Source organism: Rutilus rutilus, assembly GCF_951802725.1.
Source record: "Rutilus rutilus genome assembly, chromosome: 1".
Taxonomy (NCBI): domain Eukaryota; kingdom Metazoa; phylum Chordata; class Actinopteri; order Cypriniformes; family Leuciscidae; genus Rutilus; species Rutilus rutilus.
The window spans coordinates 36,438,852-36,466,167 of record NC_140209.1 but is presented as its reverse complement, the minus strand read 5'-3'; the positions used below and the strand labels follow the sequence as shown (position 1 = coordinate 36,466,167).

General features: G+C 38.8%; 2 protein-coding genes across 2 annotated transcripts in view; both read left to right on the top strand.

Moving 5' to 3' along the window:
* The window catches only part of card11 (caspase recruitment domain family, member 11), a 29,474-nt gene extending 10,645 nt beyond the window's left edge, over positions 1–18,829 (top strand). The window contains exons 2-24 of the mRNA XM_084408696.1: positions 2,559–2,774; positions 4,596–4,733; positions 5,045–5,370; positions 5,509–5,688; positions 5,801–5,947; positions 8,582–8,707; positions 8,804–8,998; positions 9,163–9,312; positions 9,408–9,459; positions 9,599–9,705; positions 9,807–9,910; positions 10,119–10,171; positions 10,271–10,406; positions 10,588–10,786; positions 10,873–10,999; positions 11,207–11,447; positions 11,620–11,704; positions 13,934–14,029; positions 14,138–14,258; positions 14,616–14,798; positions 15,817–15,941; positions 16,914–17,029; positions 17,178–18,829. Coding sequence (XP_084264822.1) covers positions 2,573–2,774; positions 4,596–4,733; positions 5,045–5,370; positions 5,509–5,688; positions 5,801–5,947; positions 8,582–8,707; positions 8,804–8,998; positions 9,163–9,312; positions 9,408–9,459; positions 9,599–9,705; positions 9,807–9,910; positions 10,119–10,171; positions 10,271–10,406; positions 10,588–10,786; positions 10,873–10,999; positions 11,207–11,447; positions 11,620–11,704; positions 13,934–14,029; positions 14,138–14,258; positions 14,616–14,798; positions 15,817–15,941; positions 16,914–17,029; positions 17,178–17,382 — 3,414 coding nt within the window. The 5' untranslated portion in view covers positions 2,559–2,572 and the 3' untranslated portion in view covers positions 17,383–18,829. The remainder of the gene's footprint in view (positions 1–2,558; positions 2,775–4,595; positions 4,734–5,044; positions 5,371–5,508; positions 5,689–5,800; positions 5,948–8,581; positions 8,708–8,803; positions 8,999–9,162; positions 9,313–9,407; positions 9,460–9,598; positions 9,706–9,806; positions 9,911–10,118; positions 10,172–10,270; positions 10,407–10,587; positions 10,787–10,872; positions 11,000–11,206; positions 11,448–11,619; positions 11,705–13,933; positions 14,030–14,137; positions 14,259–14,615; positions 14,799–15,816; positions 15,942–16,913; positions 17,030–17,177) is intronic.
* Positions 18,830–24,295: 5,466 nt separating this feature from the next.
* gna12a (guanine nucleotide binding protein (G protein) alpha 12a) overlaps positions 24,296–27,316 on the top strand; it is a 36,277-nt gene continuing 33,256 nt past the window's right edge. The window contains exons 1-2 of the mRNA XM_084412245.1: positions 24,296–25,067; positions 25,146–26,783. Of these exons, the coding sequence (XP_084268371.1) occupies positions 26,463–26,783 (321 nt within the window). The 5' untranslated portion in view covers positions 24,296–25,067; positions 25,146–26,462. The remainder of the gene's footprint in view (positions 25,068–25,145; positions 26,784–27,316) is intronic.

The window sequence follows — 27,316 nt, the reverse complement described above, 5'->3', positions numbered from 1 at the left end:
CTTGAGGGTGAGTAAATGATGACAGAATTTTCATTTTTGGGTGAACTATCCCTTTAATAACATATCGTATTACTCTCTTGTAACAAGAAGTTGTATTTAAATAAACTATAATTAACCATTAAGCAAATAAATCTACATGAAACCCTGTTTGCGGATTTAAAATCTCTAATGTGAGTGAAACAGGAGGATTGTACTGTGGTTTAACAACATGCCAGTTCAGCTGACAAAACCTCTGACAAAATGTCCTATTTTCAGTATAGCTAAAAATGCTCTAAAATTGTACGTTTCAAACCATGTGTGATCTGTAAAACTGTACATCTATCCATCACAGCCTTATTTTCATTAGTGTTAAATTAATTATGGCATCTACCCTGATTTAAGATTATTGGCTGCACGGTCAGAGACATAAGCAGAAAAGGAAATAAAACGTATACAAAAAAGATTATATTTAAAGCCTGTATGATTTGGGGAAAAAACTACTAAATAAAATGATAAAAATTGCAATTTAAAAATGTATATGTTTGTTTGTAGGGCTGCACAATTTGGCCAAAAAAAGAAAAGAAAAAAGGATTATATATAAACAATAAAATAATGATGATGATGATGCTTATAATAATAATCTTAACAATAATGTTTCATTAGTTCATATTTTAGTTAACATGAACAAAGTTAACAATAATTGTACAGCATTTATTAATCTTAGTTTATATTTATATTAACATTTGCGAATACATTATTCAAATCAAATGTTGTATTTGTTAACATTAGTTAATGCACTGTGAACTAACATGAACAAACAATGAACAGCTGGATTTTTATTAAATAAGATTTAACAAAGATTAATAAATTCTGTAACAAATGTATTGCTCATTGTTAGTTCATGTTAGTTAATACATTAACTAATGTTAATTGAGATCTTATTATAAAGTTATAATTCTAATAATAATTGTTGTTGTTGTTATTATTATTATTATATACAAACATTCAACAAAATATAATTACTATTGTAATATTTTATTATACAGTGTAATTGTACATTTACATTGCTAATATTTATGTATGTGTTCTTCAATTTCAAACGTTAAACCATCAAACTTATATTTTGGTGGAAAACTGCAGGTAGCCCTTAAAGGGTCATGAAACCCTAAACCAAATTTTCTGAGATTTTAACAGAGGTATGTGTGTTGAACACCATTGAAGACAATGCTAGCATCTGTTAGATTTAATAGTAGGGGGAAAATAGTTAAATTTTAGTTTTTTTTCCGCTATTTTTATCTTCCCCGTGTGCACGTCACAGCGTCACAGGTGTCTCATAATTATTCATGACTGAGTTTTCTTATCCAATGAGAAGACACTTTCTCTTAATTATTCATTACACCACGTGGAACTTTACAATGACGGACAACATGTCAAACTGTGATATCGCGTAGATGAGAGAGCAATGATGGGACGCGCGTTTGTTTTCGTGGTGCAAAAGTTCCAGTGCATCTTCCCCGCGATGCTGCCAGGGCTAGACTCTGGCTGTGGGCGGTTGGTTGGCCATCAACCACGGACACATCTAAACTTTGTGTGTGTAGCAACCATTCAACTGGAGAATAGTGGACTTCGGCCTTGTACACCAATGAATGCAGGTTTCGTCTTGCGAGTGATGCGGTCCCGAGGACTTTTCTATCGCTTCAGAGGGGTGTGTGTGTGTGTCTAAAATGTAACCCTGACCGTTTTTGCCTTTTGTTAAATAATCACTCGATCGTTATTAAAATTGTATGGAACGTATGCTTAATGTATGCTTAATTTGTGCAAATGTCTATGTCACTGTCCATCTTTATTATGTGGGTTTAGGGGGCGCGTAGATCTAGGCTAAGCGGAAAATGTAATATTTTCAAATATATGCATTTATAGTGTGTATATAAACAAATATATATTTTATAATGACATAATTATACATATGCATGTACATTTATATGTTTTAAATAGAATTATGATTACTGTAGTAGGCTAATATATGTAGCAGGGCATTCAGTTACTTTTGAAAGGACAAAAATAAGGTGTCAGTGTATTTCATTAGACTTTAACTTTGTCAGCTATATCTATATCTATATCTAGCATTTCCACACGTTTTACCACTGATTTTTAGTGACAGTAGATATGCATGGGCCACTGGCGATGACAGTCCCCCCCCCCCCCCCCTCGCCTCTCCTCTGCCGTCCCATACCACACGTATATGTGGTACCACACGTATATGTGGTACCCCACCCATACCCCATCCCCTATCTTCTTTTCACAGCCACCACGCCTCAAAAAGATTGTGAACTAGACTTGAGCTGAAAGAGGGGGGTTTCATGACCCTTTAAGGCTTGTAAAAGAACACAGTGCTGTGTTTATTCAAAAAGCCCTATTGTGATTTTGGTTGTATTTCAATTAATCATCCAGCCCACATCTATCTTTGTGCATGCAATAACATGCTTTTTATTTTTGATCTTATATGCTGTCAATGCTGTGGGTGTGAAAGGAGTGTCGAAATAGCGTCTGGAACTTTATTCTCCCTTATTGTCTCATAGGGGCCTCTGCAGGAATGGAGAACGGAAGCTTAATGAACTTGCTAGACTATGGGGAGACCTTGTGGGAGAATGCAGAGAAGAACCGGTACATCTTATGCCGTTTCATCAACCCCAACAAGCTAACCTCATATCTGCGGCAATGCAAGGTCATCGACGAGCAAGACGAAGACGAGGTGCTCAACTCACGTCTGCTAGAGTCCAAAGTCAACCGAGCAGGTATTATTCAGTGTTCTTGTGTGTGTTTAAGCACTGTTGATGATGTGATACGGATCCATCCAAGGTTGGTTTCACTCTCTAAGTTGGATTGAGGAGACATCAACATTCATAGATGCCAGTGACAGACAATACTAAACACTGTGGAATATGGAAATGCAAATTCCATGCCGAAAACATTTACATGCAAATCACATCATCAATCAGTTACTCGGTCACCCCATCTTTCACTGTGTTTTTTCCAGTGGTGTAATTTGATGATGAATGGACGCTTTTAATCCTGTGAGCTGCTGCTGTAGTTTTTCTTTCCCAACGACTCCTTCCTGAACCTTCGTATCATTTTTCAACTTCGGAACGGCCAGAGGCAGAACGGATGACAAGGATTTCGCCGAACAGCTTGCTAAAGTCTGCACTGTTTGTTTGTCACAAAGCAGCACATCAAAATGCTTGTTTACCACGGCTGGGATTTTCACAGCCCCCTAATGATTCTCTTTTCCCTCTGGGACTAGCAGTTTGGCATGTAATACAGAAGATCTTTCAAGTACTTTTTGTGCCATGACTTTCTCTAGTGAGTTAAAATACAATGCATCGCTTTTATCAAAGACAAGTCTGGACATTGCTGCTACAGTGCAACAAAACTACAAAGTATAAGTCCAGCTTCAGCAAAATGTCTGTCCAGACCAGATGCGACATTTCTAAAAGAAACTAATAAATAAATTGCAAATCACAGCCAATCAGAATAGTGTTTGGGCGGAGCTTTTTCTCTGCAGATCACAATCAGTTCCTAAGATTTGTCATTAATGACTCACCCTTATGTCTGTCCAAACCTGTAAGACACAAATGAAGATATTTTTTATGAAATCTGAGAGATATCTGTCCCTTCATTGACAGCCTACAGAACTACAACTTTGTTGCTTCAACAAGTTTCTTTAAAATATCTTGATTTGTGTTTTGAAGATGAACGAAAATCTTGGAGTAAATTATGACAGAATTTACATTTTTGGGTCCACTAACTCTTTAAAGGATTAGTTCACCCCAAAATGAAAATTTCCTAATAATTTACTCACCCCAATGCCATCCAAGATATCCATGTCTTTCTTTCCTCAGTGGGAGAGAAATTATGTTTTTTGAGGAAAACATTTCAGGATTTTTCTTCTAACAATGGACTTCATTGGTTACTGTCGTTTTTAAGTCCAAATCAATGCAGTTTCAAAAGTCTTTGAAGTGTTTAAACGGGCTGTACGCAATCACAGCGGAAGAACAGGTTGTTATCTAGCGAAACGATAGGTCATTTTCAAAAAATATATATAATTTATAGACTTTTTTTACCTTCAATAGTTCGGATTGAGCTGAATATATGAATATGAATAGTATATGAATAACATTCTGATGGATATGAATAGTAGTTCAAATAGTATTGCTGGCGCCGGCGTGACCTTTCAACGTGATGACGTAGTTCATCACATTTTGGGGTGAACTAATCCTTTAAGCACTCAGAGAATAGATGGGGTGAATTTCCATTTTATTCTGACTTAAAAGTATTATATACAATTTATCAATATTTGCTTAAATGTTTTGTCTTGTCAGCTAAATAACTAAACTAAGATGCTGTTTTATTGAAGAACAACATAAAAAATGACAATGATATAACATAAAATGACTAAATTTAAAGTAAAAATATTACCGCTGCTGCTGTTTGATATAAATGATTCAACCTGATCCAATTAACAGATAAGTATTTTTTAAAGGTTACATCTGTTAGAAAAACCACATTGTACTTTGCTCAGTTCAACAAGTGTAATGCTGCAGTGGTTTTTGTCTCAGGTCGGTTGTTGGATATCCTGCACACGAAGGGAGAGCGAGGCTATGTGGTTTTTCTAGAGAGTCTGGAGTTGTACTACCCTGACCTCTACAAACTGGTCACAGGGAAGGAGCCCACTCGCAGATGTTCCACTATAGTCGGTGAGACGCTTTTAAATTAAAATGCCACCCATATAAATGACCTACGACCATGCCTTAAAATGTCTGTTGCCTTCCACCTGCTTCCCCTCTGGGATGAGCATCTGCCTTAAATCGTCCTTCAGATTTGTGCAGTAGCCTAATAAACCAGTACTGTGGTGGTACTATGGTGCACTAGTGGTATCAGAGGGTACTTTGGTGATAAATGATTACCATACTCATACACCGTGGTATTTACATTACATCTCAATAATAACATGGTACTTTTTTGTGCAGTTGTGTTTCTTTGACTGTATTTGGTTGTTTGCCTGTAGTGGAAGAGGGCCAGGAAGGACTCATCCAGTTCCTAATGAATGAAGTCATAAAACTACAGCAGCAGTCCAAGGCTAAAGACGTGCAGCGAGTGGATATCTTGACCAAATGTCGCACACTAGAGGATGATTCCAAGAAGCTACGGCTGGCCAACCGGGAGTTGCTGACTTTCCAGGAGCGCTACAATAAGATGAAAGAAGAGCGCAATAACTATAATGATGAACTTATAAAGGTGAAGGATGACAACTATCAGCTGGCCATGCGGTATGCTCAGCTCAGCGAGGAGAAGAATATGGCCGTGATGAGGAGCCGAGACCTTCAGCTTGAGGTCAGAGGGCTTCTGAAAGCATTGCATTGTCTCTATCTCCTAGATTTACTACTAAAAGTGATGGGTCACTCATATTTACATGAATTATTTGACTATGTGGGATACAAATGTTGGCTGCTGTCTCTCCATTTCCTCCAGATTGACCAACTAAAGCACAAGTTGAACAAGTTGGATGAGGAGTGCAAAATGGAGAGAAGGCAATCTCTGAAATTAAAGAATGACATTGAGAACCGCCCTCGGAAAGAGCAGATATTTGAGCTGGAGCGGGAGAATGAGGTCTTGAAGATCAAACTCCAGGAGCTGCAGTCCATCATACAGGTGAAGACCCTTTCTGCATCATAGTAAATAGAAGACAGTGAAAAGCAAACAGTTGGGAAAGGTTATTCAGAGTTAGAGTTTTCACAGTTGTTTTGTTTCTTTTCGTGCATAGCCCGGTCCTCTGCCTGATTCAGACAAGGCCATCTTGGATATCCTGGAGCATGACCGGCAGGAGGCTCTGGAGGATCGTCAGGAGTTAGTCAACAGACTCTATAACCTGCACGAAGAGGTCCGACAGGCCGAGGAGCTTCGGGACAAGGTCAGGACTAGCCTTTTGCCTTGAATAATCATTTCAGCTTCAAGCTCCTTCCCAAACAATGCATTGCAAATATACATGTTGGGTAAAATAGCCTATTTTTAATTAGATACAAATAATGGATGCTTTTTAAAAAAGGCCTCGCTAGGAAAAACGTAAAAAAAAAGAAATTATAACTTTTATTTAACAAGGATACCTGAAATGAATCAAAAGTGACAGTAAAGATAATGTTACAAAAGATTTTACATTTCTAATAAAGGCTGTTCTTTTGATCTTCTGTTCATCAAAGACTCCTGGAACAAAAATGCATCACAATTTCCACAAAAATATGAAGCAACACAGCTGTTTTCGATATTGTTGATAATAAGCAGGGCCGTCGCATAGACTGTGCGAACTGTGCAACCGCACAGGGCCTCGCGCCACTAGGGGGCCTCGCAATCCTGTATATATATTTTGTCCCCACCACTTGTAAAACATCTCTGTTTCGTGCCGAATGTACCAATTCTACAAATAAATAAAACATCTCCAGTTGACTGGCAGAGCATTCATTTCGTTCGTTTTTTAAATGAGAGACAATCTAGCGGTGAAATGTGTTTTTTAAATCAAGGGATCAAAGTGCTCGTTGCCGCTGCGATCAGTTGATACAGTGTTGCCTCGTGTGGCTCGCGCACACACTGCACTGTCTTCACTCGGACGCGCGCTTCAATCCGTTGCGGATACTCTATTCGTTCTGTTGAAATCACAAAACATAATGCACACAAACGTGTCCCTGCTTGATATACAACCACTAATGAACATAATCGGTTTTGATTAAAAAAATATATATAATAAAATAAACGAGAAAAAAAAAAAAACTATACGAGTGCGGATTAGAACCCAGAACCTCTGGCTCGCTTGGCGAAAGTTCTACCACTAGACCATTAAGGTACACGTTGGTTAAGTAGGCGGATCTATGTATGTATTTTACTTTATGTAAAGCCACTCGTTGTTGCACAGTTGCTTTTTTTTCCCTCTGAAATAAATAGCAAAAAGTCATAGCTGAGACTATGTGCATGATTATGCGGTATTTTTCTACTTGATAAAAATGTATTGCAGCGAGATTATGCGTGCAATGGAACTAAAACAGCTACGTCCGTGTGACTGTTAATCATGCGCAATTGAGCATCCACATCAAAGAGCAGGGCCTCGCATTTCAAGTTCGCACAGGGCTTCGAACCCCACCTGCGATGGCACTGATAATAGGAAATGTTTCTTGAGCATCAAATCATCATATTAGAATGATTTCTGAAGGGTCATGTGACACTGGAGTAATCATGCAGAAAATTCAGCTAAATGGTGAATAAATTACATTTTTAAATATATTTATATATAAAAGTTATTTTACATTTTAAAAATATTTCATAATACTGTTTTCTGATCAAATAAAAGTCTTGATGAGCATAAGAGACTTTTCAAAAACATCTTACCGACCCCAAACTTTTGAAAAGTAGTTTTCATGAATACAGTACAAGTAGCCTGTCCAACATAGGTGTGCTAGTTGCACTGCATTCTGGGATTACCTTATCTGCAAGTAATGCAGTACTTTTTTTGCCAAAATTAGTCATGTCATATAACAGCACAACTTTGCTGCCTACTGTTTAGATCAGTCTTTGTCATTAGACTGTATGTGATGCCTTAAAATGCGGTCTGGATAGGCAGCTCACTTTTGGAAGAGAGCTTCAGAGTGGGGTCATATTGGTCACTTTTTGGTCACATCCTGAATGTTTAAATGTCATAATGAACATGCCAAATGTGATATTACATTGGCATCATGGGGCATTAAGTGTGTTTAATATGGACTCAGCATGAGAGTTTTTAGTTGACGGCTGGAAATAATGAAGTGTAGGCAAAGGTTGTTTTTTTCTTGTCACACATGAACGAGAAGTGACAGAGGCTGATGAGGACTGGCTGCTCTAAGTGGCCCCTTCTGCAATGTGCTGCAGCTCTAATTAGAAGTGCATCTGAAGTGACGTGTGAAAAGTGTCAGAATTCAGGGTAAGGCAGGAAGGGGGGGAGGGGTGGTGGCAGTGACGACTTATCACAGTCAGACCTTTTTTTGAGCTTTTCAAATGTTCCAATTCTTGCATAAAATGTATTTTATAATGCTGAAGGCCTACTTTCGGCCCAAAAAAAAAGTATTTTAGTTAGTCTCACCAGCATCTCTCTTAACTCTGCAACCATGTTTAATACATGCAGAATGCTTGTCAAAGCCAAACAATATCTTCCACATTCCCAAATAGATCTTTGGTGTCTGTTTGTTTATTGACATGGAAAGTAGTCCTAGTCTGAAAGGATTGCTGTGCTATACTGAAATTTCTGCTGCAGCAAAATGTAAATGTATGCCGTAGCAGAGCTTTTTCTCTGTAAATGATGAAGCAGTCAGCAGGGTTTGAGCTGCATAACACCATTGTGAAGTGTGAAATGTTGTTCTGAGGGTTAGGTATTAATAATGTGCTACAAACTGTTGCTTATAAATCTTTTTTTACAGTTTAGAAGGTTTCCTCTCAGGTTCATGTGATGCAGTGTTGAATGATGCCACTGTGCTCTTTATTCTACTGATGGGTTTAAATGAGAAATGTTTAATCTATTAATGCACAGTACCTGGAAGAGAAGGAGGACCTTGAATTGAAGTGCTCCACGTTGGTGAAGGACTGCGAAATGTACAAGAACCGCATGAACACAGTCATGGTGCAGCTGGAAGAGGTGGAACGTGAGCGGGACCAGGTTGAGTACTAATGGGTTCCTAGCGATGGCTTTAAATCAGTTCACTTCCTGTTACTTAAGAGCTACCGATATAGTATTGCTTTCTTCGTCTCACAGGCTTTCAAGTCAAGAGATGATGCTCAACACCTCGTGTCTCAATGCCTCATTGACAAAGACAAGTACCGCAAGCAAATACGCGAGCTGGAAGAGAAGAGCGATGAACTTCAAATTGAAATTGTACGCAAAGAAGCCAAGATAGTCAACCTGGAGTGCAAACTGAGACGGTTGGCCAAGGAAAATGGTTTGGATCAGGTGAGACATTATCTGTCCGATTGACAAGTTGTGTTTTTTCTATTTTGAAACTCCCCTTTCATGTCTTTGATGTCACAATATCAGTTGTTGATGCATTAGATATATGCTTTATTCCAAGCCGCTGAATATTTCTTCTGATTTCTTTCATGATATTTCCCCCTCAGAGTCTGCCACGAGACATTACTCCACTAATTATAGCTCAGCACTTTGGGCAACCTGATGCAAATACAGGAGGTCCTTCAGAGGACTCTGGAGAAGAAACTGTTGATGATCACGAGTTTAAGCTCCAACGCAGATGTAACCTCAAGGGCAGAGTGAGTAGAAACTTCTCATTGAATGTCTTTGTAATTATTATATGGGTATAAGCTATTATTTCTGCATTTCAACATTTGTCATTCTCATTTATTAGATTAACAGGCCAAAATCTCCAGCAGCTGGACCCAGAAGTCCTCAATTCCAAGGTAAAATGTTTATTAAAGAGCTCTGATGGTGCTGTATGCAAACTTGCAGTTAATATGTGGTTAAAGCATGATAACGTTCACCAAATGTTTGCAACAAGAATGAGCTTGGCTTCTTTTAATTTCATCTCTTATTATGTAGCCGTGCCTTTCACCAATGGAGATCTATCAGAACATGCAGCTTCTGACAACACGGGTCTTACCAGTGCCAGCGTAATGATTTCTCCTGCAGAGACCTTCTGTAAAAATGTATGACTCATTTTCATCTCATTTGTTTATCTCTCCAAGTAGCTTTATTTTGAAGGCAACTGTTGTTTATGTGCTTTTTTTATTTTTATTTTTATTTTTAGCTGCGTCCCCGTAACGACAGCATCTTGTCCACTGCGCCAGAGCCTCCAGGCCCTCAATCCATTGTCAGGAGGATCAAGGAGAACCCAAACTCTCAACACAGGTGGTAAGTGTAACATACACACATAAAACTTGTGTAGCTGTATATCTTTAAAACTAGCTGTGGCTATATTGTTACTTCTTTTGTCGATTATTTAGACTGCATTTCCACAAAAAAATACCATAGTTAACGCAGTAACAATAGTAAAGTCATATTGAATTGTTGTTGGTTGGTATTATAGAGTAAGATTTACTGTGCTGAATCTGTCTTTCAGTCTTCCCTGTTCAGAAACCGCAGATACTGACAGTGGAGACAATGCCGACATGGGTATGAACATGCATAAATGATTTATTCTGCCCACTCACCGTCTGAATCATACACTTAAGTGACTCGTCTTTGTAAAACTGTATTTTTCTTTTGCTGTAGATGACCACGACTTAGACATGTCCTCCTACGGGCCTTCATCCATCCATTCATCTTCGTCTTCCCACCAATCGGAGACAATGGACTCGTATGATTTGGAGCAAGTCAATAACATCTTTAGGAAATTCTCTTTGGAGAGGTTTTTTTTGTTGTTATTTATAACCATTCTTTGAACACTGCTGTGAATTCCTTTTTGGTGACTTTGAGAAAAAAAAATCTTTATGTCTCCGTCATCTCAGTTCGTCCTCACTTTACAAAAGTATAAATCAGTATTATAACTTCTCTTTGATCTGTGCATGTGTCTATTTTTTTTTTTTTAGACCATTTCGTCCTTCATTGACCTCAGGCCCTCAGCGAAACTCATTGCGGCCGGTGCAGAGCCTTTTTCTCTCTGGTGAAAACCTACTGTCAGAAATCACTATGATTGGTGGAAATGATAGTGGCATCTTTGTGTCCTTTGTCCAGTCTGGCTCTGATGCAGAACAGGCCGGAGTTAAAGTCGGACACCATCTTTTAATGGTGAGTTGAACTCCTGCATTTGTTCCACAACCAAAAAAAAAAAAAAAAAAAACCCTGTAGTAGTGGTGGTTTTGTTTTTCCCCAAGCTGGAGGGCAGTATCCGTGGAGAAGCCCAGAGTGTGGCTTTGGACACCTGTACCAAGGAGGAAGCTCACTGGACCCTGCAGAGATGCACCGGACAGGTGCATCTCCATTACAAGTCAAACCATGATGGTGAGTCCAGACTCTTAAAAGGAAAGAGTTTCAAGGTATCAGTGCGAGGGTGGTGTAAAAGTCTACTCTGAGTCCATCACACACACCATCTTATTCAGTGTGGTGTTGGGTTGCATTCAATTCTCAGCACCTCAATGGCTCCTGTTCTCAGATGTTATTTATTAGACCACAAAATGGCCTGTTTTGAGCCCGCTTTCTTGTTTCCAGGCTACAGACGGCTGCTGAAGGATATTGAAGATGGCACAGTGGTGTCTGGAGACTCCTTCTACATACGTCTCAATCTGAATATCTACGGCCAGTCGGACAGCTGCTCACTGAACGTACGATGTGACGATGTCCTCCATGTTCTGGACACCATGCACCAGGGCAAATGCGAGTGGCTGTGCGCCCGTGTGGACGCTTTCACCGACAAGGACCTGGAGAGAGGCACCATACCGAGCTACTCCAGGTAAGGACACTGATTTCAAATCGTGTCGGTTTCAAATCGAGTGTGAACATTTGTCTGTTGTCTGCTGCAGATTGTTTGTCAGTGTGTGGGTGAGTGTGTGGGTGTGCATTTTTATATCTGTTGACTGTGACGAGAAGCTGTGAAGCAAACTTAGCTGTCACCTCCTCCCCAGAGCCCAGCAGCTCCTCTTGGTGAAGATTCAGAAGCTGATGTGTCGAGGAGGTCGAGAGGAAGTCGAAACTCTGAGAGGGCTCCGGGTCAGTTCCTTCTGCATTGTTGGAGAAATGTGCCCACTTTCGGCTTTTACATTTGTAGACGAGTCAGAACTTACGGGACACAACTTGAATGCCAATTAAAGGGACCATATTCAACACTTTTTGTAGCTTTTTATCATTTTGAAGGGATAGTTCTCCTAATAAATGAAAATTCTGTCATCATTTACTTACCCTCATGTCATTTTAAACCTATATGACTGACTTTCTTCATGGAACATAAAGATATTTTGACTCTTTTTGTCCATCTAACGACAAAACATCATCTTTTGTGTACTGGTCAACTGTAGGCCCGTTCACCCCAAGAATGATAGCTATAAAGAAAACTATAACAATATTAGCAGCATCCACAACATCGCACGGTAACGTGGTGGATTCTGTTGACTATCAATGTTTTTATCAGCGATATTGTTCTTCTGTCAATAATGTTATAGATGTGGATTGCGGCATTCTCACAGAATCAGAACGATTATTAAAACTTTTATTAGGGGCCAAGCACCGAAGTTGCGTACTGCGTTGGCACCATAGACTGTAAAAAAAATATGGACATAGTGTCCGTGACGTCACCCGTAGGTTTCTGAAGAGCGTTTTTTGAAGCCTTAAGTAGATGGAGCCAGCCGTCGCCATCTTGGTAGCGCGTCACTCCCGGATAACAGAAAATGGGCAAAGAGGCGGGACGTGGGTGGAGCTGAGGTGCCTGGTTGTTGAAACCACGCCTCCTAGCTCGACGTGATCGAGTTTGCTCAGGCTTAGGAGCTAATGCTATATATGCTTCTGGCCTCGTGCTAAAGTGACAGCTGACTTGGAAAAGTAAAGCCAATAGTTAAAGTTCATGTTTTTGCCCTTTTTGAAATACTATGATAGTTAAAAGATAACTAAAAGTGAGATTATGTGTATCGTGATACATTATTATTATTATTCTGCTAGTTAAAAATGTATTATCATGCAGTAATTTACAATATTGCTCTGCTTGTGCGTATGACAGTGATTCATGTGCATACATGTCAGTCAGCGCGGCATCACATGCCCAGTTCGTAGAGAGCTTTATTCAGTCCATTTTAGGTCAGGAGATATGAAATTATATTTTTTTTTTCTTAAAACTTCGAAACGGATTGGCCAAAAAAATCACCAGTTTTCCCATATCGACCATTTTTAATTTGAATTGAATTTTGTTGTAAAATGATACATTTTACGAACGCATTGGCGTATCGTTATGCAACTCGGTTGTTGTCTTCGGCACCATGCACTGACAGTACTCAAAACGTCTCTGGGCAGCGCCAACTTGTGGTCAAAAGTAGAAATGAAATTATTGAACAATTTGAATAAATTAGCCTATTGTAATGACACTGGTCTTAATAATTCATTTGGTCATGCTGAGAACATAGATACCAATTTTGCCATTTTTGGCCGATCTTCCTGTCCGCCATTTTGATAACTTTAAAAACCTACTTTTTCGAACTCCTCCTAGACCATCTTCAGACTGTGACGACAAATAGTTATGGATTTCGTGTCGATAGCTGTTTATACCTCAGCAACAAATTTGAGGCATGATGCCAAAATGATTCTGAGGCTGTATCTCAGCAATGCTTTGGCATAGTGACACCAAACTCTGCATGTTATTGTCACGTTACTCTGACCACACCACATCAATTTGGTCACAGCGCCATCTATTAGTCGAAAGTGATAGACACTTTATGATTTTTCAGGCATTTTGTCAAACATGATGCCTTTAATTACTCATTGTTGCAGTTGCTCTGATGCCCAGCCATGCTTGCATGACTTATTGGGCCCTCTTTGTGCTTGGTCCCTTAATTGCTGCTTGCAGCTATATTAGTTATCTTGTTATTGTCCTTGGTGTAAAACTTGGTTTTAAAACTATTTATAATGTCAGTCAATGCTTCTTGGACCAAAAGTAAAAAAATCAGAATTAAACAAACTGTTTTTGCTACTGCACCTCTGTTATGATTGGCTAACCTCCATATTACAGTAGTTCGCACTGTTGTTGATCAATACATCGCTCAATGTCGCTCAATACATTGTAGGTGTTGATGTGTGTATGGTAATATGTCACATTATTGATAGTCGTGATGTTTTACCTATAATGGATTTGGAATGAGACGTTTTTCAGCTTAGTTTAAAAAAATTCTACTGGTAAATCTCACTTTCCATGTCTTCCATTCTAATGAATTCTCTCTCTTCCGTTTGTGCTCACAGAACACTCTACAACCTGAGGAACCCACACCTTCTGTAGACCCCAAGTCTAGTCCACGTCTGTCCAGAGCCAGTGTCTTCATCTTTCAGTTATTACAGGTAACAGGTCCTCTTGAGTTTGCTCACACTGCCATAGGGCTGAGGTCTTATCTGCAGATAGGAAAAGAGTGGAGTCTTGCTGAGATTAAAAGCGATCCCTGGTGTCAGTTTGTCAGCAGGGTGGATAACAAGTACAAGAGGATGAACAGCAGTGAGCGTGTCCGCATTGTCAATGGAGGAAATCCATCATCCGTTTCCAGACCAGGTTTTGAAACCCTGAGGCCTGAGGGTAAGACTGCCCAGCCTTGTCTTTACTTGTTTATTTCAGCAATCTTTGCAGTGGATGCCATATATAGATGGGTTTTCATACTAAATATTAGGGAATTTTTAAAGCTTGATTTCCAGGACTGAAAAATTAATGGAAATGCAATTTGAAACAGAAATGTTATGCTCTAAATTGTTTTATCAGCTAGCGTAATTGCCCTTTTTGAGTGCAATCTCCCCCCCAAAAAATTTGAGTGCCTGGAAAATGTATTGGTTTAAAGGGACGGGAACAAAATGCTTATTCACAGTCCACTCATGTCCAATTCTAGTGTTTATGCTGATTCACATTTGACATTTAGCAGTGTTTTTTCCATTCTTTCAGACACATCTGACCCAGAGAGCGACTTAAACAAGAGCTTGAATCTGATCCCTTACAGTCTAGTGACCCCACACAACTGCCAGCGCAAAAGACCCATCCTTTTCACCCCCAACATCCTAGCCAAGACCATCGTCCAGAAGTTCCTTAATCTTGGAGGGGCTATGGAGTTCAATATCTGCAAACCAGGTAAAAATAGCTGGAAGAGCTAAAATTATCTTTCAAATTATAGCAGCACACTGTGGTGATGATGATAGAGATATTGTTCTGTATATAGAAACAGTGGTTGCTAACTATGGGTCATATATATATATGATATATTTATCTTAATAAATGGATCCTTATTTTAATTTGTTCCATGACTTCAACTATTATGTCACAGGCAGCAACCCACTCAGTCCTTGTTTAGCACAAGTATTTGCATAGCATTTTTAATGTATGTAATAAACCTTCGTGAATATATCTGATAAATCCAGCTGTTACAGTTAGAAATGAACTTTATCAGTTATTAATGTAGAGTGGGTTTTCAGTAGGGCAGGGCATAGAGATTGACTGGTGTTTATGCGTAAGTGCCTAATAACCAATATTCAGGACTATATGCATTTTTTTGTTTATTGTTCTTTTTCTTTTTTACATAACTGAATCATTCATTAATCTGAAGGTGAACAGCCTGCTTTGAGACTTGTATATTAAAATAATTTATGCAAGTTAAAATAAAGTAAAAAAAATCTAATAAATTAAACGAGTAAAATAAAGAAACCCCATGTGACATTCAATTAATTAATGGTTCAAGGAAATCTGCATTCATAAACTGTTTTTTTTGGTGCTAAACTGACTCTGCAGCGGCATGGCAAAATAAATAGTTTCAGCTTCAGAGATTGTGAGAATCTGAATGCGAAGAGAGAGAAAACGAGGTGCCATAGTCAGATTCATGAAAGAAATGAATCTCATTACCTGGTCTTTTAATGAATCAATTGAAAAGACTCTTTGTTTAATTGAAACGTGAGACTTAAGTGTCCACAACAGAGTTTAATTATAATGGTGCTTCTTCAAAAGTACCAAGATAATCATAAATATAACATTTAACGAACTGGAACTACTCAAGAATAATCGAATCAATACCACATCCTTGCGATTGTCATCCCTGCAAGCAATGTTTTCCTTGACACACCTGCTTACAAGAACTATAAATTCATCTTCTTTCCAGACATTTTGACAAAAGATGAATTCCTCATGAAACAGAAGATAGAGCCCATCATTTATTCCAAGGAAAAGCAGACAGGCACATATGAATGCATCACCCCAGAAAATATCGAAGCGGTTGCCTTTAAGGTACAGTAATAAATGTTCTTTTCAGAATAATTTAATAATAGCTAAATTATGTTTTTGCTTTTATGTGCGGTCACATCTTCTGCTTACTCAAGAAGCTTGTCAGTAAGTGTGTGCTTGCTGTTTTGCCAAACAGTATCATTTAGAAGAGCTTCCTCTTGGTGAGTGCTTAACCCTTTCCTAAAGACACCAATGGGATTTTCACACTACACCTAGCCCTGGCCCAACTTCTTAAATACTAGTTAAGGCCAGCAGTTTCACACGTTCACCCCAAAAAACGAAAATTCAGTCATCCTTTACTGACCCTCATGTCTCTCATTCCAAATCCATAAGAAACACAAATTAGGATATTTTTTATGTCCCTCCACTGAAAGTTCAGGTAGCCAAAATTTCAAAGATACAAAAAGGCGTCATAAAACAAATCCATATGAATTGAGCGCTTTAATCCAAGATATGATCGCTTTATACTGTTTGATAAACAGATTTAACGTGTGCTCTATATGTGTGCGTCGATCTTTGCCTTTATGTAAAAGCCTTTCACATATGGTAAACATGGAAACTCAAAAAGTCTCACTGTGTTTAATGTGACTGAGAGGGGAATCGGCAGTAGTATGTAGGAGACAGACTGCTCCTGATGGCTGCAGATGCAATCTGCTTGTTGGGGTTTTATCAGGTGGTTAGATGAGAGGCAGCATATTGTTTTTCACTTGCTAATGTGTCAGGAGATGAGTCTAATTTTCCACTGCAAATCTTGTTCGAGAGGTGTGCCAAAAACAGGACAAAAAACGAGAACCGACACCTTGCTGGATGAGTTCTCAGTTCTCAATTCTCTTTTCTGGTTTAAATTATACACGAATATTTACAATGTAGTTTATTAAGTGCGGCTTTAATTGCTAACGCATGAATACAACAAAATGAAAGTGTATAGTTTAAAAAAGAAGATGCATTCTATTAAATCAGTCCTTTGCTTCTTAGAATAAGCACTGTCTTCTGGAAGCTGATCTGAGCTGTGTGAAAGACCTGTTGAGGAGAGAGATCTACCCCATCGTGATCTTCATCAAAATCTGTGAAAGGAACATCAAAAAATTAAGGCAAGCAGTCTTTCGAGGTCTTCAGACTCATTGCACTCTGTGAATGCATGTCATATTGATTATTCAGCTCCAGTTTGAAGGTTCATTATTCATGGGCGAACGATCCTTAGACCGTTTAGTAATAGTTTGTGATGTTTTCTTCGAGCAGACGGCTCCCTCTGAAGGTGGACTCTGAGGAGGAGTTCTTGAAGATGTGTCGCTCCAAGGAGAAGGAGCTGGAGACGCTGCCGTGCTTGTACGCGAGCATGGAGCCTGACTCATGGGGCGGGGTGGAGGATCTTGTCAAGATCATCAAGGACAAGATTTTTGAGGAGCAGAAGAAGACGGTCTGGGTGGAGCAGGACCTGCTGTAACCTGATCACGGAAGCAAGTTTCTGCGCTCCAAAACTCTTGTCTGTTTGCACATTGGGGGAAACGTGTGCATGCGGCGCAGGCTTGTGAACAGGAAGTGACTCTGTCAAAGGCCACAGCTTGATGGGGTGTGTTTCTCTCTGCTGTCAAAAAAAAAAGAAAACGCACGGTGGAGGAACGGCTCTATGTGTTGCACCTGAGGTTCACATAGTAAGCAGTGGAAATGTTCTCACCCCTGAGATTCGTATCTATTATTCTCCTGAAGCGAAGCTGTTGTCAATAAAACATTATCCTTCCCAGCATTCACCTGTAATGCTCAATATAGTGCTGCCAACTGCATTTTGCTTCAGTTTTATTCTGGCCGATTTGTGCATAACTGTAAATTCAGTCAGATGCAATTATTGTTGCAGTATAGAGTATGTAGTTTTAATCTTTAAAGGCACATTACATACGTTAATATAGTTCGTTTGGCACTTCTATATTTATTTTAATACAAGCCCATGTTGTAATGTGTTGTCTAAGTTAGTCTTTATACAGATAACACACTTGTGGCTTTTCTCAGTGCCCATTTCAGCTGCTACCTAAATACTTGCCAAGGTTTTAAGCATACTGTAGTTCAATGGCATTATATGTATTTACATGCTGAGCTCAACTTTGTGGATTTATTTTTTAATTTTTTAATGTTGGCATTATTTTGGAGTCTGTTTAAGCTGTCATTGACGTCCTAAAGTGGGCTCTCTCATGTTCTCTAGATGTTATCATAATGAAAGCTGTTTCTGATGTAAGCCTTATCCAAATATTCTTATCCATGTACCGTCTTTACAGATGATTTACTGTTTGCCATTTATACACACCATGATTTACGGGTAGCTTACAAATAATAGGATTTTTACATTTTAGGTTAATGTGAATGTATAAGGGGAAATTTATATTTTAGGTGTTGATTGTCATTCACGCCTTGAAACTTCAAGTGTAATAATTATAAAAAAACAAATATTGAACGATTGATGTCAACTACCCTTATTCAGACCCTTGTGATTTTAAACACAGCATACGGATGTGTATATAATTTTATATATATATTTATTGTTGAGATTGATGCCAGCCTTATCACCTGTTTAATAAAATGAAACGGCAGCGACTATCTAAATGACAGGATGTTTTTTTAGTTAATGTTTGTATATGGCATCTTATCCAGGGGTGTACATCCTTGTTTCGAGGGGTATCAATTGTGGAAAAAACAACACAAATTTGTCACTATTATGTTGAAGATATTAAGAAACTTTTTTTTGTGTGTGTGTGTGTGTGTGTGTGTGTAATATCCTATTCTAAAGCCTTGATTTTTATGATATTTGTACATATTGTTTTATAAACGGACACAGGAATGTACTTTGCAGCTGACGCAACATTGCATGGTGTGTTTTATGTAATAAAAGGATTTGAGAAGCAGCATTTCCTTACCAGTCAGGGATCACTGGTGATCCCAGATTATTTTAGTTCAAAATATGTTTGAGCTTATATATCTCAATATTAATAACAGTCTGGTTAATTTTGAGTCTTGAACTATAAACTCTAAAGTGTTGGCTTTCTAAATGTATGTGTGTTATGTTTCTATTCAGAATTACTTATGAGCAGTAACCTTTTTATTTTGGGCATTTCATGTTTGCAGCACTTGCCAAAATTGGTGGTGATGGGGAAGGGGTTAAAACTCACTCTTCACGCACATGTGCTTCAGAAAGTGACACATTTGTGCTGTTGAAATGAGAAGTGAAAAACAGTAAAAGGGCTTGAAAAGAGGAAAAATCCTGGAGAGAGTGTGTCACAAGCAGCGCAGTGGAAATTTCAGTTGGGCCCTGACAAGCAGACTTCTTGTTGCTTTATGTGGTGTTGGTGGTGGTTCCTCTCAGAGTAAGCGTCACTCGCAGACAACAACTCTGACGGTAAACCAACTTTCCACTGTGATTGTAAACACCATTGAAGAGGCTCTCGGATCTGTCGCTGCTCACTAAAACGAGGAGAACGCAACACATCGCATTAGATGTTTACCACCTGAAAAGACTGGGCATCTCGTGTTGTTCAGAATGAAACGCTCTGCGTTTGCTTCCTTTTGAATGCGACAGGTTCTTGTTTAGGATTAACGCATATGTAAAAGGCCAAGGGGAAGTAGAGATATTGAAATATAATTTGCACATCAATGCAAACACATTATGTCTTGGGCAAACAAACGTGTGTGGCCCATTTACTTTAGAGATTGTGCACGAACTGATTTGTATCCTTCATCATAATATATTCAAAACCCACAACATGAAAATCCAGTCTATATTGAGCTTTTCACTGCCACACTTCCAGCGGTTTTTGTTTGTGCCTTTCTTACACAGAAGATCGCTACAGGAAGTGTTGCGTACGTCTCGAGCGTGTCGATTTGCTGTGGCAGATGGCTTGCAAATCTGTTGAATGCAGTGGTCCCTGCATCCATCAATCAAATCTGCGAGAAGCACCGGCGCTGAAATGTCATAATAGACTCCATGAAGGAGTGTGTCTGTCACAGACATCAGAACCTTTGTGTCTCAGGCCATCTGTATCTCCCTATTTCACCCACAACCGTATACGCGATCAGATCTCACTCATCCTTTCTTCTGAGAAGCACAAGGCGTTTAGCTCCTCTTCTAGCTGCTCACCAAAGCACAGATAAATATGTTTTCCGCATTGTTAAATATGTTTTTATGTGTGAATGTTAACAAAAACACATTTACAAGATCATTGCTTTTGATTAGGAGAGGAAAGCTTTAGAATCACCATGAAATCGAAATGAACAATTCTTGTTTCTTTATGGAATATTGCAGTATTTATTATGAATGATTTTTCCGTGCACATAAATGTTTAATTTATTTTAAAAATGTGCCCTCATAATCTTTGATCAAAATAACTTGCGTCTCTTCTCTTCTCTGATGACGTGTTTACTGACGCGAGGGCGGGACAATAATCTGTCACTCACATGAGATCGACCAATATCAAACCACAACCATCCAATCAATTTCCACGGACAAAACCATCTTTTTTTTTTCTTGTTCAAGAAGCCGTTTCACTCACAATACGTCACAATAGGGAACAGGCTAGGGAAGAAAAGATTTTACAATAGGGAAGAAAAGACTATCGCAACTTCCGTTTCATGCAGACTTTAATGTTTGCATATGCTGCTCTTTTATGTTTATGTTTATTTGGTATCTGCTTGTGAAAAATACACTTGCTATTTTATTTAGTCATTATTTCTTTCTCCCTCCCCCTGATAAACATGGCCTTGGTTGTTTTTCTTCCAGCAACCCTTCCTCAGGCTAAAAACATCGTGGCCATCAAGTACGAACCTCTATTAATGACACATACACTTTTCCATGTATGAGAGCCAATATGCTGGAATCAAAGAGTAGCATAAATTTAATTATTTGCTGTTTATTTAATTAGACTTTTCCCTCTATAGTCCTCTGATACCAGATGCCTGCTGGGTTTAGTGAATTCTTATCTCACTTAATTAGACTGGACAAAATAAGCTTTGAATCTGTTTTCTGACTGTTTTACTTTCTGATTCCCTTGCTAAATGTGTTTTCCAAGCATTTGTGCCTGAAAACATTATTGTATCCGCTCAAGGAGGTTTTGTTCTAAATGTTCTTAAGGAATAGTCTTAAATAACCGTTAGAAAACAAGGTTAAAGGATTAGATCACCCAAAAATGAACATTCTGTAATCATTCATTTTTAACATAACAATAGTTCATAGTGAACGGGGCCAAAGCAAAAAAAACACACCATACAAATAGGACTTTTGCATTACTGTGTACTTGCTTGAGAAAAAAGAGCTTCGTAAACATGCCTCAAAAATTCTCCTTTTGATGCACAGGTTTGGAACAACATAAAGGGGAGTAAAAAAAGACAAATATTTCATTTTTTGCGTGACTTGTCCCTTTAAAACGAGTCTGCTTATTAACATAGATTTTTAAAAGACTATATTTTTTAAAGAGTCTATGCTGTTCTGATTTCTTATGTAAAATGCATACACGAATGTTTTTTTTTTTTTTTTTTTTTTTGCTGACATTGACAACACATGCTCATTCGCCGGAATATGCAAAAGACTTACCATAAGACGATAACTTTGACCGCTACACCAAAAAAAAGAAAAGAAAAAAAGAGAGAAATGAAATCTACATTTAAGGCTATGTTTCAATTCAGTGACTTACCAACAGTTTACATTCAATTATTAATGCCATAATAATTGTTGTCTGATTTGAGTACATTAGAACATTAACATTTAAAAAGCTCCAATGCATCTTACATGGTGAATTAAATAAAACTCTTGCTGTATCCCATGAATGAACTATATGAGCACCCAAAGTAATAGCACTTGGTGCTGCATTGCCGCCTTCGCTTGGAAGCATATAGTGTGAAACATGGATGGCGGTGATGGTTATTTCAGCCTTAGCTCGCCTCAACACTCTCCAAGAATGCTATCGTGTGCAATTTACTCCAAAGAGAAGAATGGATACTTGTATTTCTGTTGCTTTCTGATTTGGTGATGAAAATGTGTAATCATGGCCGTGCTGCTTTCTGAAAGCCTCTTCAGCCAGTAGCACCTCAATGCAGTACACGAGATCCAGGGGGCGGAGTTGGATCCAGATATAAGGGGTGGAGATTGGTAGGTTTAGGGGTGGGTTTAGGGATTAAGGGGTGGAGATTGGTAGGTTTAGGGGTGGGTTTAGGGATCAGGGGGTGGAGATGGATAGGTTTAGGGGTGGGTTTAGGGATTAAGGGGTGGAGATGGATAGGTTTAAGGGTGGGTTTAGGGATTAAGGGGTGGAGATGGATAGGTTTAGGGGTGGGTTTAGGGATCAGGGGGTGGAGATGGATAGGTTTAAGGGTGGGTTTAGGGATTAAGGGGTGGAGATGGATAGGTTTAGGGGTGGATTTAGGGATCAGGGGGTGGAGATGGATAGGTTTAGGGTGGGTTTAGGGATTAAGGGGTGGAGATGGATAGGTTTAGGGGTGGGTTTAGGGATCAGGGGGTGGAGATGGATAGGTTTAGGGGTGGGTTTAGGGATTAAGGGGTGGAGATGGATAGGTTTAAGGGTGGGTTTAGGGATTAAGGGGTGGAGATGGATATGTTTAGGGGTGGGTTTAGGGATTAAGGGCTGGAGATTGGTAGGTTTAGGGGTGGGTTTAGGGATCAGGGGGTGGAGATGGATAGGTTTAGGGGTGGGTTTAGGGATCAGGGGGTGGAGATGGGTAGGTTTAGGTATATGTAAGGTGGGAGGAGTTGGATCTGGATCCGACTCCTCCCCCTGGATTTCATGTTCTGCAGTGAGGACCATCTCTCTTCAGCTGCATTTTGTGTGCATGTTGATTTCACTTTCCTTCCAAAAACTCAGTCCAATTAACCTCCTGCTTGAAAATCAACTTGAAAGCTTTTCCATTAAATGTTTTCCTTGTGCACATCAACTCGACAAATAGGTTTAAGAACTCTGCATCGGAACCACAGTAATCAGAGAGTGTTTTTTTCCAGTGCTGTGAATGGCATTGAATAATCTACTTGGAGGAGGAACGAAAAAATTGTCACTATTTATATGTTAATTTCGGAAGCCCTGATTTTCATATGTAGGTGGTCAGTGGGACTAAATTAGCCCGCTCTACTTTACTGCACCTGTGGTTTTAATAAGAAAAATGTGTTTGTGATACTGTGCTGCAGGGGCGATTCTAGGATTTTCATTTTAGGGGAGCTCAGCCCCCCAAAAAGTTAGTTTATGGTCTAATGCGCATTATTAACTATATTTTATAATCACTGAGGTACCAAATGCGAGGTATTTAGGGGGGTTCGGGGGCATGCTCCCCCGAGAAAATTTAGATTTCTCTGATCTACATATGTGCATTTTAAGATGTTTTGAAGGCCAAAAAAAAATGGATGACAAAAGCTTTAAAACCATGTGCAGGCAGGTGTTTATTTAAATTAGACAAAAGTTTATTAGTTTTCTAATTATTTTTGTCATTCGTTTAACATTTATGACCTAAAAAACTGTCAAATATAAAATGTTTAGTTTAGCTAACGTTACTTACATCATCTTAACTCGCACTTGACCGTAAACTGAAGCGTCAGTCGTGCTGCTAAAATTCCATGTAAAATTCGCGCTCAGCAGCTTCTGTGAATATAAAGCCCGCCTACTTTGATTTGATTGGTCTTCTCAAATATTCTGACACTGAAAGACCAATGAGGCTCAGATGAACAAACACACACACACACACACACACGCGCGCGCGCGCGCCTCTGTTTCTGACCTGCGCTCTGCTTGGCGCTTCTGCCGACTGAAGAAGAAGGACATTATTTAACCTTGTCAAAGACAAAAATAAAAAATATTTTATTAATAAAAAAAAATATATATATTTTTAGAATAACAACATTTCTTACTATAAGTTTTAGGGGTGCTGAAGCACCCCTAAAAAGGGGCTAGCCTCGCCCATGCTGTGCTGCATGGGCAAACACTGAAATATTAAATATTATTTTATATTGTTGACAGTATGTGTAATCACATAATGACAGTGTCTTATTAGACAACAAAGCCATACTAATGATGACTGATTTCCATTCAAGATGTTTTAATAAATGAGCTCATGTTTTTTTAACCTGCGGATGAAGCTAACTTTTCTTTTCTTTTCAACAATATTATTGATCTGACTGACAATGACATCATTTTTTTGCAGAATTGCTTTATAGCTGAAATGAACTAATTTAATAACTGTAATGAACTTTACAACAGAACTGAATCAACAGCCGAAATGCATCATTTTCCAGTTATCACTGTAAAGCTGCTTTGAAACAAAATGTAGGCCTATTGTAAAGCGCTATATAAATAAAGGGGACTTTTCTTTTCTTTTCTTTTGGCTTGACACGTATGAATCTAACAGACAGAGCTCATTTTACAAAACAACAACAACAACAACAACAACAATGATGCACATGCACTAGCAAAACATGACTAAAAGGAAATGTATGAATGTATGCGCAGGTTAACACTGCCCTCTGCTGAATGAACAGTTATTTTTTTATGAGCCTTTTTGGTCCCTATAACAACCCATGCAAATATATATCAAATATTTGTCAGGCATGATTAAATAAGTGTGAGATAAAGTGGCATTCAGTTGGTCATACCATATCAACATTGCAGCTCTGCAACATATTAATGCAGAATATTACTATGAATATGACTAATGAGATTGGACATCATTTAAAATTATATGTAAGAAAAATACACTCAAAAAAGTTGCTGCCTTAAACTTTTAAGTACAATCAACTTGGATGTTTAAGTTATTTCAACTTAAGTTACATTAAACTGACTTTAAAAAATGGATTGAGTCTTCAGTATATCATTAAAAGGCTGAAAGCTCTGCATAACATTTTTCTATGATAAAAACGTTTGTCAATCAAAAAGCCACTTTGTTGTCATGTGACAAGGGCTGGGTCTCCTGATTCGATTCAAGCTCTTGATTCGCTTTACGATTCGCTTTGTTTCGGTTTATTTCATGAGTTCACATAATTATTACGGTAAAGGTTATGCGTATTTGGCGTGTTGTCCGGGTGGAGGGCTCCGAGGTCGGGATTTCTGCCCGAACCCAGAGTACTGCCCCCGTTGGTAAGACTAGATGGAACTAGAAGTGAGGAGATGGAACTAGAAGTGAGGAGATGGAACTAGAAGTGAGGAGATGGAACTAGAAGTGAGGAGATGGAACTAGAAGTGAGGAGATGGGGTGGAGGTGGGATGCTGATAAACTGTCAAGGGACAGAGGCGGGTTCTGCTGTTATTTATCTTGTCCTGAGTTGATTACTGATTGATCTCCACTTGTGCTAACTGGGTTAATTATCTGCACCTGCTCCTCCCGAACCTTGTTAATAAAACATAATTTAGTGTCCATTTCGCTTACATATTAAGAAACCCTCGCTGCTAATTCTGTAAATATACATGGCAATGTTTAAGACTATTTCAAATCAGATCTTGTCCTTTTTAACCATTCATTAAAGTCCACCTGTAGTCAATAATTTTATCCCTTAAAACTCATCTTTGATCACCAAAATGACATATAAAAAAAAAAAAAAAAAAAAAAAATTCCTGTGAAAATAGCCTTATAGCGATAGTATCCATGAAGATGCTAAAAACTTGATTTTCACCACAGGGGGTCTTTAAAAGAACCAACTCATTAGGGTTTTTTTTTTTTTATGACGTTTGCCCTTAAATGTTACGCCACTGGACACTGTAGACCCCTAACATGTAGGGAAAAAAATTATGACACCAAAATGAAGATTGCTCCATTTACATCTCAGACATCCTTATTAGTCACTGATCCAGTTGCTTGGTAAGTTACAGAGTGTATCATCAGAGTGTATCATTTTTTTATACGCTGTTTTCTAAGTTTCAAGTTTTAGTAAGCACTGCCACAGACACAGACTTGGGGCCACTGTATGGCATTTCTGGCTCTGGAATCCCCCTCAGGGATTCAAACGGCCATTTCGCTGGCGCCCCCTACCGGCCACGCACTACACAGCAGGAGGGGCATCAGATCGGTCCAGCAAAGAAACTTCCCAGAACTGAGAGGGAACATCAGAAAGTCGCTCGCGCTCCTCCAGTATGAACTTTTGGGACTTACTTACGTCGCTATCAGATTATAAAGGAATACGTGTTTCAGCTAAATAACATTTCCTGACAACATTTACCGCTTGATGCTTGTTCGTTACCACCACCAACGGATTTGTTAGTAGGCAGCTGCCTTTTGTCATAGTTTCAACGGACAGCAGTGGTCGCTCTGCTGGGGAAGAACTTCTTCAGTGTCAACGGGTTTTTCTTCACAAATGTCTTTATAATGGAGGAAAATGCTTATTGTGTTTCAGCTTTTTCCGTTTATTGCTTGTTTTAACCGCTGAATATTCGCAGATAGATATTTGCCGGCGCCAGCTGAGTCTATTCCATGTAGATTTTGTACAAAACATAAAGTGAAGTTCTCGGGCACTTTAATGAATACATCAGGTGGTCACTAACCGTGTCGAAGTTGTAAAGGATGGCTGGCGTGGTACGCACCCTGAGCCGGTGTCTGCTGCCCGCTGAGGCCGCTCACGACGACAGGAGTACCGGGAAAGAACGAGCCCGCGAGCGCGATGTGAACCCGGAGCGCGAGGCGAAGCGGCGCAGTCGCGAGATAGATGCCATGCTCGCGCGCGAGAGGCGCTCGGTGCGGCGTCTGGTGAAGATCCTGCTGCTAGGCGCCGGAGAAAGCGGCAAATCCACATTCCTCAAACAAATGAGGATCATCCACGGAAAAGAGTTTGACCAGAAAGCGCTACTCGACTTCAGGGACACGATCTTTGAGAATGTCATCAAGGTAACGGTCTCATGCATGACAGTTTGCTTGAGTTTTTGCTGTTTCTGACGTCATAATTGTCTGTTTTGTTTGTCAATAATATTGTGGATTTGCTGCATTTTACATTTTTGTATGTCATACACTAAATGGGATGATAAAAAAACAGTTAATTCATACAAACAACTTGAATTAACTTTAAAAGCGGACTTGACTACTAGGATAGATAAAAGATTAATTAATTGTTCAAGTTAGTGATTGATAGATAGATAGGTTGTTTTAAATATTACTGATATAAATATAAATTACTTTTTAGTTTGTAAATTATAGTGCTGTCAAATCGATTAATTGCGATTATATGTATAGGCTACATAGTCTACATACATACATACATACATACATACATACATAGGCCTACATACACACACACACACACACACACACACACATATATATATATATATATATATATATATATAACATATATACTCTACATATATAATATATACACATATATTATATAAACAAACTTTTATGTTAGATGTGATTAATCCCAA